General features: G+C 42.8%; 1 protein-coding gene across 4 annotated transcripts in view; it reads left to right on the top strand.

The window, feature by feature from the left end:
- Positions 1 to 13,982, top strand: part of LOC105200515 (zinc finger and BTB domain-containing protein 6) — a 70,280-nt gene that overhangs the window by 43,671 nt on the left and 12,627 nt on the right. For 2 of the 4 annotated variants that reach the window (XM_039451015.1, XM_039451012.1), the window contains one exon: positions 703 to 12,879. The exons of the other annotated variants lie outside the window; for them this stretch is intronic. In XM_039451015.1, coding sequence (XP_039306949.1) covers positions 703 to 1,004 — 302 coding nt within the window. In that variant the 3' untranslated portion in view covers positions 1,005 to 12,879. Of the gene's footprint in view, positions 1 to 702; positions 12,880 to 13,982 lie in introns of those variants that run through there. 4 annotated transcript variants of the gene reach the window in all.

Below are 13,982 nucleotides of genomic sequence, written 5' to 3'. Positions count from 1 at the left end.
GGACTTTAGTGATAAAGGAAAGAAACGTAGAGAGGTAGAACTCGGGGACGACGAACGCGCGAAATTAACGAGAGTGAGATCGGGATCGGAGGATCCAAGGATACGGAGGGAAACTTATTTGCATCTCTGCGAGGAGTTAAATGTCCGACGGCCCCAGGGGACTCAAGACCTCGGGGATCTTAGAATCCGAGGATTCGAGAAGCCGAGTATCTGTAGGTACAAGATTCCGAAGATCGAATGTCTCAAGATCCTAGGACTCGGTGATCTAGAGATCTCAGAATTTCCAAGAATTCGAGAATCCAAAGATTCAAAGACCCAAACCGGGGGAGATCCCGTCCGCAATTCTAATCCGTGGATTCGAGGATTCGACTCGATCCTGGAATCCGAGAGACTTTTCCACGGAGTCGAATGCCCTACCCGTGTATCCAAGGATCCGGCGACCCTCGAAAAAAGCCGCTCTAGAGCCAAACAAAAAGTATCCAAGTAAAGTAACCACAAAGCGAAAGCAGTACGGAAACGGCATAGAAGTAACAGTAACGTAATCAGAGTAACATGACGAACAAAATCAGATAAGAACGGAAAAGTAAAAAGAGAGAGAGAGAGAGAGAGAGAGAGAAACGAGTCGCCGGCGACCGGGTGACTCGCCGCTTCGTGTCGGGAAGCCAACAGTTGAAAGTGACTTGTCTTGTGTTGATGTTGCAGGTTCAAAAGCCTGGCACATGCGGCTGACCTTTGACCGGGTGCCAGGCGGCTGCAACCTTCACAGGTGCAAGCTGTGCGGCAAGGTCGTGACGCACATCAGGAACCACTACCACGTCCACTTCCCCGGCAGGTTTGAGTGTCCTCTCTGTCGTGCCACGTACACACGTAGCGACAACCTGCGCACGCACTTTAAATTCAAACACCCCGAAGCGAGAAAAATCGATCTTAATGATTTCATGGCGGGCTCGTTGGCGCTCTCAACGAGCAACGACACCATGAACACCATGAACACGCTATCCTAAAAACGCCGGAAAAAAGAAAAACAAGATAAATGAGATACATATATATTTAATATATATTTAATACATATATATATGTGTATATTAAATATATATTTAAATATGCACATATACATATATATTGAAACATAATATATATAACATACGCGCGCGCCCCAAAAATTATCTATATATAAACAATGGAATATATACATATATATATTTACTGAGAGCGCGGATGGCCGCAGCCACAGGGGGGTATTCCGCGTAAATCGGCGAAAATACGGCCCTGAAGTTACGGCCATTGGGGGGAAAAGGGCCGGTCTCTCTCGGCTTTTCTTCTTTCTCGAACACCAAATCTTTTATAGGTTCTACGCTTAAGGGATATCGAGAACTTCTCCTGTAGGGGTCTTTTTTAACAAACGAAAATCGCAAAAATGGTAAAAAAAAATAGGAAAGATTAATATACAGCGATGTGTACAGTTTAGTGTGCGTTGACTTTTTGGGAGTGGGCTTGTAGCTAACGTCGAAGCGCTGTGAGGGCTAAGTTCTTTCTTTCTTTCTATTTTTTTTCCTTCCACGAGCCGCCGAGGAGCGGAGGTACGCGAGCGTAGTCGCGTCTCGAGGGCCAAAAAAGGCCGAGGTCACGATCATAAAATCCAATTCGATTTGTCTCACCGGAAGATGGAGATTCGTTAGAGCGCGACGATGACAGGACGGCGACGGGACTACGACGCGTTGCTCTTCCTCGAGCTTTTCGGCAGATCAAACCCGTCGTTTTTTCGATCGCGGCATCGTCGACGCGATCGGTTGATCCGGGACGAGCCGTATTGTTTAGCGCAGGTCGCTTTTTCGGCGTTTCTTTTACTCGTGCGAGGAGAGAAGGTACCTCTCTTTCGCGCGGAGCCGTCGTGCTTACGCTCGTGCTTTTCATTTGCTGATTCAATATATCGCGGATGATCGTGATCTACGTTGTTTACGAGACGCTCGCGTGCGTCAACCTCGTGCACGCGTCAACCGCGTCCGCGTCGCGATGATGTCCAAAGACCGGGCAGCTTTATCTTTTCTTTTTTCCTTTTTCTCGTGGTGAGAAAAACGAACGCTGATACTTTTTAGCCGCGGGGAAAGTCCGTGCGATTGAATTGATGTGAACCGCTCGCGCGGTTAGTGTGTGTGCGCGCGCGCGCGGATTTAATTACATAATTAATATAAATGCATATATAAATAAATATATATATATACATATATATATATATATATAAAATGGGAGCAAACGTGGTGCCAATTTCCTCCCGTAGATGCTGCTGCCGACCGATCGGGACGGCGAGATGGCAGCCGGAAAGAATATTAATGAATCAATTAATTAATTATAATGATATCTATTAATTATTAAGCTGAGTCGCTGGGAGTAATTCATTCGATACGCAGGGTGAGTCGTATAGTTGTTGAAGAGTTTATAGTTGGACTTCATATTAGAAGATTGTAATCGTAATGTATTACCAGCCTTCGGAAATCAGTAGCAATATTAACATACACGTGCGCACCTACGCACGCGAGTTACACGCAAGTATGTACACTCACACACGCACACCCTGACTTTTGAACACGGGGCGCAGCTCGCGAAGGGTCAGCACCGCGGAAGGGACACGCGCGAGATACGCGCACACAGCAAAAATCGAGCGACAACGAAATCTCTGTCCTTTTCGCACACGTTGGTGAAATTTTAATAATACGTTGTGTAGTCGCGCTTTGCAGTCCTAATATGAACTTTGACTATAAAACGCACGTTACTTGTTAATTAACACCTAAAGTCTATATTATTAACGATTAAGCGTCGCACGCCGCGCTGTTATAATGCGCGATCGCGGGGTAAATAGTGGAAATCACGGAGACATTCCACGATTCGGGACTTAAGTGCGTAGGCAACAAATAAGGTTTTACTTGTATTGGATGATTTATAGAGTACTATATTTTATACTTTATATAACCCACCACACACTAATAATCTACCATTGGTTGGAGATATAGTTACGTTAAAGATTAATTTTATTCGAGGGATGGTCACGATACTCGTATCGTCATTGCACATTGATATTTAATTGGTTGGGGTGCAATCTGTTTGTTCTTCTTTCTTTTTTGTTTGTTTTTTTCCTTCATATTTTTCATCATGAAATTTACGTTTGACGTATATATATATATACATATTATAATCATGGTTTTACAAGAGGAACACGGATAAATATACATCGCTCAAAAGTGATTGGGAAACCACCTCTTCGAGTGCCGGCATCGTCCGACACATGACCGTCTGACACTTTGAAATGTCCAAGATTGTTCCTTGCGTTTAAAAGGTATTTCACGGTCATTTTAACAACATCTGAGCTTGAGCATTCCACGGACCTTCTCTCGTCCAAAGAGGTGATCTTCTAATTATTTTTAGAGCGATGCTTTTACATATTATATTACACATGCACACGGAAGAGAGAAGAGAAGAGGCGCCTCGCAGAGTAGGTGCGGGACACAACAGGGACAGAAGCTTTCCTTATTGAAGCGAAAGTGTAGCGACCCCCCACAGCGTCCAGTGCGAATACTTTAAAGATCAGCAATCAATTTAGATCTTCCCCGTTTCTCGCGGACAATGTGAGATCTAAATCGATTATTAATCTGCGGAGCTGGTACCAAATCCGACGCCAAAGTCGAGGGTCCGATCGAAGACACTTTCTGCGTACGAATGTTAATGATAAAAACGTAGCGACCCCCCTTTGGCGACCTTAGATTTCTCTGTCGGAAACTTTTTGTCGAGGACACTCGACAGTTTTTTAGAATTAGATTTGAAAATTATCAGCGCTGAAACGTCGCATAGTTACAGATAGCAATAATCGCCTCTTTCATGGGGGTCGCTAGCCAGATATCACAGAGAGGGAACACATACATACACGCATAAGCAGAACTCCATAGCTATTCAAAGAGCCAAATCGCAATATTGTGATGAAATGATATTACCGTCGATCTTCTCTCTTTTTTGCAAAAAAGGGGCACTTTGCATAGTTAAGGCTACCGAACACGCATATACCTATAATTTAATAATATATAATCAGAATATTAATATATTATTGCAGATTATTAAGTATATACATTAATATATTGGATAATTTATTTTATTTTGTTTTATCGTTTTATGATTTTATGTATATGTTATTCACTGTTTTATATATACACAGCGCAACATTATATTGCAATACGCGACACACGCAAGGTTTATTTATTGACAGGGGCGGGGTTGAATCGTGTTATAAGGTGCACTTGCAGGCCTACCTCCTTGGCTGAGAAATCACACGCCGATCGACTTCTCTTCTTTCTCTCTTTGCCTTGCTTTTTTTCAAACTCTTTGCTACTTCCGCGCAACGCGTTGATTTACCACGTCTATTAATTACGATTGCCTAACGTTCCGTCGCGCCTATCTACGCAAAAGTTGACCCTCCAGCTCTGATTGATGAATAGATTATTGTGATATTTATCAGCCGTTTTATTTTATTATTATTATTTTTTTTTATACGAATATTTGTCTTTGGATAACTTTTAGAATCCACGCAAAGTACACGTGGCATTATTTAACGAATTAAAATTTTATAAATGACACGAAACTTAATTCTCTGATTAAAAAGTCAGCATGATGTTACCGTCGTATAATAATTTAGGAGTTGATTGCAATTTCTGTGTCGAGTCTGGAAGAATTAATAACACGAGACGAGTCGTCTCTGCTGCGCGGAAAGCGAAAGAGCGTGAGGGAAAATCGAAGCGCGGAAGAAGCAGAGTCTAGAGGAGAATATGGGGAGAACAACTTTCACGAGCAATGCTGATTTTCTCAACAATTCCGTCCTCCGTGCGAAAACAGGAGTACTCAAATTTGACACCAATCTGTTTAAATATAAATTTATATGATTATTTAAATTCATCAATTAAATTAATGTTAAGAAGGGCGGGGGAGGGGGGAAGGAATTATTCTTAAAATTGTCAAGTCTGTGGACTTTTAATAAAGAATCCGCGTGGACTGCTAAGAACATTGATTCGCGTAATAATTTACTGTTCATTCGGTAATATTTGTTCAAGGCTCGAAGGAGCGCCGAGAAATCACCTGCACGCAATAGCGCGTTGAAAGGCACCATTTGAGAACCTTCGGTGGAAAACGTCAGCGCGATTATTTTTCCGCGTGTTTTCACGATGCTCTCGATACGTCAAACTCGGATAAACGATGGGCGATGGTGGACGGCGCGGCGTGGCGCAGATTTCGGCCGCGCACGTGACTCGCTCGTGTTCGCAGTCTCTCCTCGCGATGCATCCGCCCTGGGTGCATTGCGGGCGTCCTCCGGGAGTTGAAACGAGAGAGCGAAGACAGAGGGAGAAAGCGTGTGGGCCGGGATCGATGTTTCCATCGTGCGCGCGAAATTATGGTCCGGCCTGCAGTCGGGACGCGGTTGTACTTAATTGGTTGACCGCGACAAAGTTTGACGGTGGAGTTTGCTTTTCATCTTTCATCCTAATATTGCGAGAGTCAACTTCGCCGCCGTCGTCGCTGTCGCCCTGTCGCCATTAGAATGCATTCGTCGTTAGTCAGCCGGCGCGGCGCAGCGCGGCGCGGCGCGGCATTCGAGAGGAGCTCCATCCCTCGGGAAACTTCCGTTTTTGTCACCTGTCCGCGTGCGAATAGACAGTTCGCTGAGTGAGCGAAATTATCACGAATATTATCGGTATATACTTAGGCATTCTTTTTAACTTTTTAGATGAACGCCGAACGCCGCGCGCGCACAGCGCAATTACGCGGATCGATGCGGAGAAGTCACGCAACACGTGATATTATATTAGCCAACTAAATTACTACGCGATTGTTAGATTTTTGCCCCTTTAATATCCTGTTACGCATCTAATTGCGACTCTAATTTCGACGTCTCTCTGAAAAGACATTTAAAAATTTATACCGCATCCCGAAATTATCCGTAGAGATAATTTTTTTATGAAAATATTTTTTTAAATCTGACCTTTCAGTAGGAATAAAATAATTACGCGTAACGAATCATTCTGGTATTAATTGTCGCGAGGTCACTCGCCAATCTGCGAATATTATATCTGTAAAGCGCGTGTTAAATAATTCAATAATGTCAGAATCAACACTCTATTTTCCATCGCGCAATATTTACATAAACAATAGCGACGTATTTATACGGTTTGCGCGATTATTATTCAACAGCGTTCGTAGACGCGTGACTTTTCGTTCGTGCTGCATTTACGTATGTTGAACGTTCGTCGGCACTGCACGCCGACCACTGTCAATTTCCGGAATTATCCATACACAAACTGTCAAATGGTCACGGCCGTACAAAGCATCCGAACCAGACGTCGTACATACGTAAACGATTTACACATTTGCGCACGCATAGATTTCACGCGTACGGAAAGGTCGTCGTAGCGACGTCGTATCACGGTCGACTAGAGCGATAGGCGTATACACATTTTCTCGGCATGAATAATGATTTCCCGCTAAAGATTCTAACGCAGTCATTTTCGCGAAAGTTAATTAAAATCCGGGAAGACCACAAATCCTCGGATCTTCTGTCCTCCATCCGTTTCTCGATAATTCTTTAAACCTTCCGATTTCCGAGACGGAAATCTCGGCGTTTTTGAAGCTTCTCTCGATCTTCTTTTTCAATCTTTTTAAGTTTGCAAAAATTAACCTCGGATGCCAAAGTTTTTCAAGTGAAATTCCAGTTAAAATCGTAAACGTTGAATTCACTTGGCCACGAATTTTCCGCGGATTTTGATTGTGCTCGTCGAGTCCTATAGGTGCCGTAACTTGGCGTTTCATCACCAGGGTTTCACGGCCGGAAATCTGACGCGCGCTTTCGCAGCCATATCGATCGTCCGGCGCTCACGACGATCGGGAGCGCTCGCCGATTGCGTGCATACATGCGGAGCACGATGTTTGGCACGCCACGTATTTCGACGGATAAATAGCTGAGTAGATGCGGCAATGGCCAGGCCAAGTGGGAGGCGGATCGCGGTTCTATCAGAGAGCATCGTGAAATCGTGTGAAGCAGTGTTTTTCCAACTTTTTCAAATCGGACTTTCCTAAAACTTCAGACATTTGTATTGCTTATTGCGATAATAATTTTTATTATTTCTATTTGAATATCTCTTTTTAAAATTTTAACCGACGATTATCTTCTGCCTGAAAAACTCGCGGAAGTTGTATTTTATTACAAAATAAATGTATACAAGGAAAGAGGATGATAATCCTTTTTTAAGGTATTCACGTATAAGTGCAATATAATGACAACATTGCAATCATGAAATATTAATTATCAGTTATTACATTATTTTAGAAAAAAAAATCAAAGTATTTGCAAGCAGATGTTACTTGTTTTCTTCGATATATTTATTGGTTATAAAAAATTGAGTTGTGCCGAAGAAATATATTTTATTTTTCGTATTAATTGGTTTATTTGCTAGGAATAAAATTTTACTTCGTATTTGAATATTTATTTTAATGAAATAAATTTTTCTCACAAATAAATTTTTAAACATCTTTTTCTCAGTGTATAAGGAAATAACAAGTGTTAACAAATAGTGCATACATTTCTTTTTAATTTTAACAAATTTTATTTATTTTATCAGAATCGAATATATATATATTTTTTGGATATATTTTCCAAGCTGTATAACTGCATTAATGTTCGTTGCGGCTTTCCACTCTCGTTTCACCCCCTCCGCGAATCTATTATAATATATTGCGTATCACGCGAGAGTACGTGTGGAAAATCCGATTCGGAAAACACTGGTATGAGAACGCTGATCCACCGAGGACGCGAAATACGCGCGTGAAATCGGAAAAACAACCGCGAATGGAGTTGTCGTCGACTCGGAAACGTAATCGGCGCGGATCGTTCCGTCCGCACGTCGAAAACCAGACGAATGAACTTTCCGCCATCCGCGTCGTCGCCCCTATGCGCGTGGGAAAAAGGGGATTTTTACGTCAACGTTTTTCCTTACCACCACCGTCGCGCTTTCGCGACTCCATCCCTGCATCACGTTGCATTATCGCGCGGCTGTCCTCAGCGCGGACTAATTTATTCACGGCGCTTTATATCCGGCGGCGTCCGCTATGCCGACGCGCGATTTGCTTTGTGATTCAACTCTCCCTCTTTCGCAACTTTGCATTTTGTTACGCGAAACATGAATATATGACGGAGACGCGCGTCGGGCCTCGTCGAATTTTTAAAAACCGAAATTAAGATGCGGATTCGCGAAGGGGATCGCCGTGGAGTGTGCGAGCTTTTTGCGCGAAGCGCTAATTCAGCGCGTTGCAACGAATGAAAGTTCTTTCAAATTAGACGCAGTCTTCGGAACGTATGAAACTTTCAAAGAGACGGAGGTAACGCGAATCGGGAGTGTTTGAAATTTCGGCGTGTCACTCTTCGCGCGAAATCTTTTCTCGGTTTTTCGTCGGGATTGGCGAACGCGTGCAACGGTATCGTTTCGAAAGGCCATTAGAAAATTAAAACGCGACACGGCGAGAGCGTCAAAGTCAACGGGGAAACTACGCGATGCTCGCGAGCGGGATAACAATGGAAGCTGCAGAACTGCTATCGGAGCATTCGGAGCGTCCGTATAAAACGAATTCCCCGATAAAAAGCTAACTCCGAAGCACGCGATCCGATATAAACGACCCGTCAAATCTTTCGTCCAAGTGTTACGAGCCAAATAAATCACGATGCCCGGAGGCAACGTCGTCGTCGTCGTGACGAAAAAATCGAGCGCTTGTTACGAGCGTGGAATGACGTAAACGAGAGGGAGGGGGGAAAAAATGGTCGATGTCCCGATAGATAGATTGTAAACCTGCGTGGGACTGACCACGTTAAGTTGAAATGTATTTCGATTTTATTTCCGGTCATTCGTTTTAAAGGTAGCAGAGACTTTTATACGATCTTGGTTCCAAATTGTTCTGTCGTTTTGCTAGGGCGCGGACAACGCCGCAGCAAAACGAATATCGCGAGTATCGCAAAATTCGAAAGTGCTCGAGGAAAGATCCCGATATAATCTCTGTTAATAAATAACTGTCCGCCGGTATACGTGTCGCCGCTGTTATTCGACGCGACGAGACGTCGTATTTCGTTTCGTACCGTCGTCGGAAACCCGCTGGCTGCCCGCTCGTCGCGATGGTGCAGCATCGACATGTGAGTCTCGAAAAGAGGGTTCCGGGGAAAAGCCCACCACCGTCACCGCCGCCGTCGCCGCCGCCACGATAACGGCGGTTATGGAAGCGCGAGGCAATAACCTTTGGCGGAAAGTTTATTTATCTGGGAGTGGCGTGACGCGAGAAAACGAACAAGACGGATTTCTATAAAGGTCTTCTTTTTCTAAATCCCGTGACTTTTGTACGCCCGCTCGCAGAATTCCTTTTTATCTGCGAACTATACACGCCGAAACTTCTCGCTTTTCGTTTTTCTGCGGGGCGGAGCATCGGAGAGGACGAAATCATGAGATTGGAACTTGTACACAGGGTGCTCCCCAAGTGACATATATACATACATACATACATATATATATATATATATATATATATATATATATATATATATATATATCACTGGCACGGAAGCGTTTCTCGGCGATATTTCTCGTCTATTTGAAGAGTAATCTTAAGGACTTAAGAGTCTAACGCAGAAAATTATTAGATGATAATACTACTAAATGTTCAGCCATCCAGGTGTCAAGTTTTACTATGAATGTACGTGTTTTGTAAGTGCAATGTGTAAGAGAGTCGAAGAATTTCAATCTCTAGATGTGCGAAACTCCTTGCAATTAATCCGTAGAATAAATCGTAGCTTAAGAGGACACGCTCGATCGTAAGCGATTCGAGGAGAGAGAAAATCCCGTGTTAGTGATTTATATATCTCCCAGGGCGCCCTGAAACACACCACTTATCCCCTTGTAAAAGCTCGCGTGCACCCGAGCCGACGTACACGTCCGATTACACATGCATCTGCGGGGACAGATAAAATACATCGATACACGAAAGATCGGGGTACACGCAGGGTCGGGAGGGATGAGGGAGGGGGGGATTCGGGTGAAAAAGAGAGAGAGAGAAATACTCGGCACACAATTTCACGAAACATTGAATCGGCCTGCGTGCCGGCGTTTTAACTCGGCCGCGGGTCGCCTGGCTGTTATATCGAAAACTTTTATTAATTATAAATGGAAATTACTATGATGTACTACTATTACTACCACTACTGCTACCGCTACTATTATTACTATGACTACTGCTACTACCACTACTATTACTATTACTACTGCTACCACTATTACTATTATTACTACTACATATAGGTATTTATATATTTACAACTGCGTGGTGTGGAGTGGAACATTGTGATATAATAGATTGGTGCTAACACCTTATTGAAATTGAAATGAATTTAATGAAAAAGAAAAAAAACGTGCAATATTGCGATAGTAAAAGATTGCGGGGGCACGGGCGCTATCGCGCGGCGGCCAAGTTGCGTTCTCCGAATACTTTCGGTGCAGGCGGGAACGAGAGAGCGGGTAAGGCGAGCGAACGAGTGGAATAATGTTTCTCCTCTGAATTTTCTGAAATCCTCGTCGTTGCGCTCGGCGCAGTTGATCCGATTCCGGGGGTGATCGAATGACGGTCGAATTACGCGAGTTGCGGAATGCGATGACTCGCGGCGTCGATTACGCGGATGCGGCCATCGTTTGCGCACGACCGGTAACCGAGGGGATCGGGTTGTACGGCGTAGACATTAAAGAGTACTTAAAGAAATTCAAACTTGTCCAAATTGATCCTCGAAAGTCTTATCTTCTTCTCCCGATTATTCATATATATATATATATATATATATATATATCTTTGGATTGGATTTCCCTTCCCAATACTTGCACCTCACGATCTTTCGAATCAAAGATCCACTTTGATAGCGCGAGTTTGAAAATGTCTAGCAGCCGTACGTGCAGTACTCTCGTTCGGCTGTCTCACGATTGACAACGAAGCGCGAACGAACCCCGGAATCGCGTGGATCGGCGCGCGATCGAGGAGACGTTCCAAACAATCGAGGACTGAGTGTGCGAGAAAAGCGAAGAAAGAAACTATGGCTGTGCAAGTGAACATTATGAGTGTAGTTAAATAGGCGTTACCTAGGGATTAGGCTTAGCTGATAGGATAAGGGGCGCGTTTAGGCGTTTTGTTGTTTTTTCCACCACCGCGCGACAGCCCCCTGCTCCTTTTGTACATTATTAAACTAAAAAAAAAGTACTATTATTAATATCTCTTTATATAATAATATATATATATACAAATTACGGATTAACTATGGATATATATGTATATACACACACACACGATATATGTATATATATCTATCTTCATATATATATATATAAATATATATATATACATTTTGTTATTTTTCTCGGGGGATGAATAAACTATAATAATTGTAAATCGTAACAATATAGGGGATCAGTGTTCCCTGCGAGAATACTGAGCGTGTTCTACTCATCATTTTAAAAAAACCAACAAATTTAAAATAAAATAAAATGTGAATCGGCGCGACTGTCAGACTGAAAGTTGTGATTTAACGCGTGTAAATATAGAAAACGAGCCTCTAAAATTAGATTCGACATTTTATGAACGAACGGCGAGAGGAAGCAAATCGTTATCCGTTGCATTTTTCGCATTGTATGTGTAACGTGTACGAGAGAAAGTGTAAGAGAAAGAGAGAGAATGCGTGCGTGTATGCTTGCGAGAAAAGAAGGAACCAAATCGCGATTAACGTCCTTTCTTTTTTCCAAACGTCTCATCTTTCTCCTCTTTCGACACACGTTGAAGAAAAATTTGCATCACCGTCCCATAGCGCTCAAATACACCGAAAGCTCAAACGTCCGTAAGTTTGAACGGCGAATTTTAAGAAAGAAAAAAAGAAAACGAAAAGATGAATTCGGCGATCGAGATAGCCGATTCGATCGAAAAATTCGACGTGATCGCAAACGTTTCGTCAACGTGTGTGTGTCAATTTGTAGTATTTTTTCTTCCTATTATGTTCCTAATCTCGGACCCGACTTTCATGTCTTTCTCTTTTAGTTCCTCCTTTCCACGGAATTTTAATTTCCATTCCTTTTTGGTCTTTCTTTCCTTTCACCGTTGTCATTCGTTTTTTCGAAAGGTTCGAAAGTTTTTTTTTCAACAGTGTTGTTAAAAAGACACTGCGAGTAATGAATGCGATTAAAAATATTCGGCGCGATTAAATATTTGGACAAAAAGGGAGCAAGGCTCGTCAGATTTTAACGCGTTTGCGAATGAAGGTTCAATCGCACGACTGCCGTTGTCGCCGTCGTTATTATTGCCCTTTTGGACCATGAACGACGGCGATCACGACGATCGTCGATTTTGCGAAGCGGCAGATTGCTTGAGAGCTGATATCTTTCTATTACACATAAACGAGTGTTTGGCTCGAAACGTGCAATAGGCGTATTTAGCAAGGAAATGGAGAAAAAGAAAAAAAAATTTCGAAGAGAAACTCTCTCTTCTGATTAATGGAATGAATTAGTTAAGGCGTCAACCGGTTTTTATCACGAGAAATTATTCTTACTATTACTACTTCTCTTATTGTTATTACAATTATATTCTTATCTTTATGATTATTCTAACATAAAGTCTCTTATGTTTACAATTGCATTATTATATACATCTTTAATTCTAGTGTAGATAATACGAATGATGATAATGATGATAATGATGATGATAAACAAAAAAATGGAGAATTAATCACATGTGCATTTAATGTATTTCATACTAATTTTTTGATTAAACATAATTGTGTGTTAACCGAGCCGTCTACCTTTCTTTTTTCTTCCAGATCATTTTTCTCCTTTTTCGACGTTCGCATGGTATTCGTCGACGATATCTGCGCTCACACCTATTTTCCTCAAATTTTTAATTTTCCCACAGTCTAGATGTGTACGATCCACCTTCCTATTTTTACATTTCTGCAGAGCCGATGAGGATCGTAAATGGCGAATCGTCGAACACCTTGGGAAAGTCGTATCTTCGACATTCGCGATGAACTGGCGACATTTATGAGTGCCAAATATTACTAGATAATAAAGCGGTCGTATATTTCAGGAATGTTTTCGCGTTTCGATGAGATAATCTAGTCCCCTCGGTCACACGACAGCTGCTTCAATCGCAGTTCGTAACGGAACGTCTGAGGGGTTTTGTTCAGTTCAACGCCGAGAACTACGATGACACCTTATCGTTTAAGTCGCGCTGAATTATTACGTCGATCAGCTTGTGCGATAATGCTATTATTAGCGCGAAATAATGCAACGGCAGCAGCAGTGTTAGCGCATGTCGCGCTGCGACGAATATTCTCGTCATTCTGCGATCGGACCGTTCGATATATATAATAGTAATAACTTTCTATTCCAAGATCATGCGACATTTTATAGCTATGTAATCGTCTAGAGCGGAGATGTAGAGCTATATTTGAGATGAATTTTGGAGGGTCGGATGTACGCTGTAGCCATCACATAGCTTAAACTAGCAAATCCCAGAGATCGAAATAGCCTTTCCCAAGATGGTCCCGAGGACTTTGAGTGCTCGAATTGTAACATCTTCCAGGTTTCCTGCATTTACGCGACTGAAATCGGGTCCGAAGACCCGTGTACTCCTAACCCATCTGTGCCGTTGGCTCTTCGAAGGGGACATTTGGTTCGGCAAATTGTCGCAGCGAAATGTCGCCGGAACGAAAGAAAGCGGCGCGACGGAATACCGGATCGTTTACACTTCCAAGTCACGTATGCGCGGTCTTATCAGGATTCCGATTTCACGTCAGCGCGTTCGAGGCACCGAGTTTGTTATATACAGCGGCGCGTTGCGCGATACATATCGGGAATATGCTCTTCGACATCGGGGTACCGTCTTGCTTT

The sequence above is a fragment of the Solenopsis invicta genome, chromosome 6 (genome assembly GCF_016802725.1).
Source record: "Solenopsis invicta isolate M01_SB chromosome 6, UNIL_Sinv_3.0, whole genome shotgun sequence".
Taxonomy (NCBI): Eukaryota; Metazoa; Arthropoda; class Insecta; order Hymenoptera; family Formicidae; genus Solenopsis; species Solenopsis invicta.
This window is presented reverse-complemented; position numbering and strand designations above follow the sequence as displayed.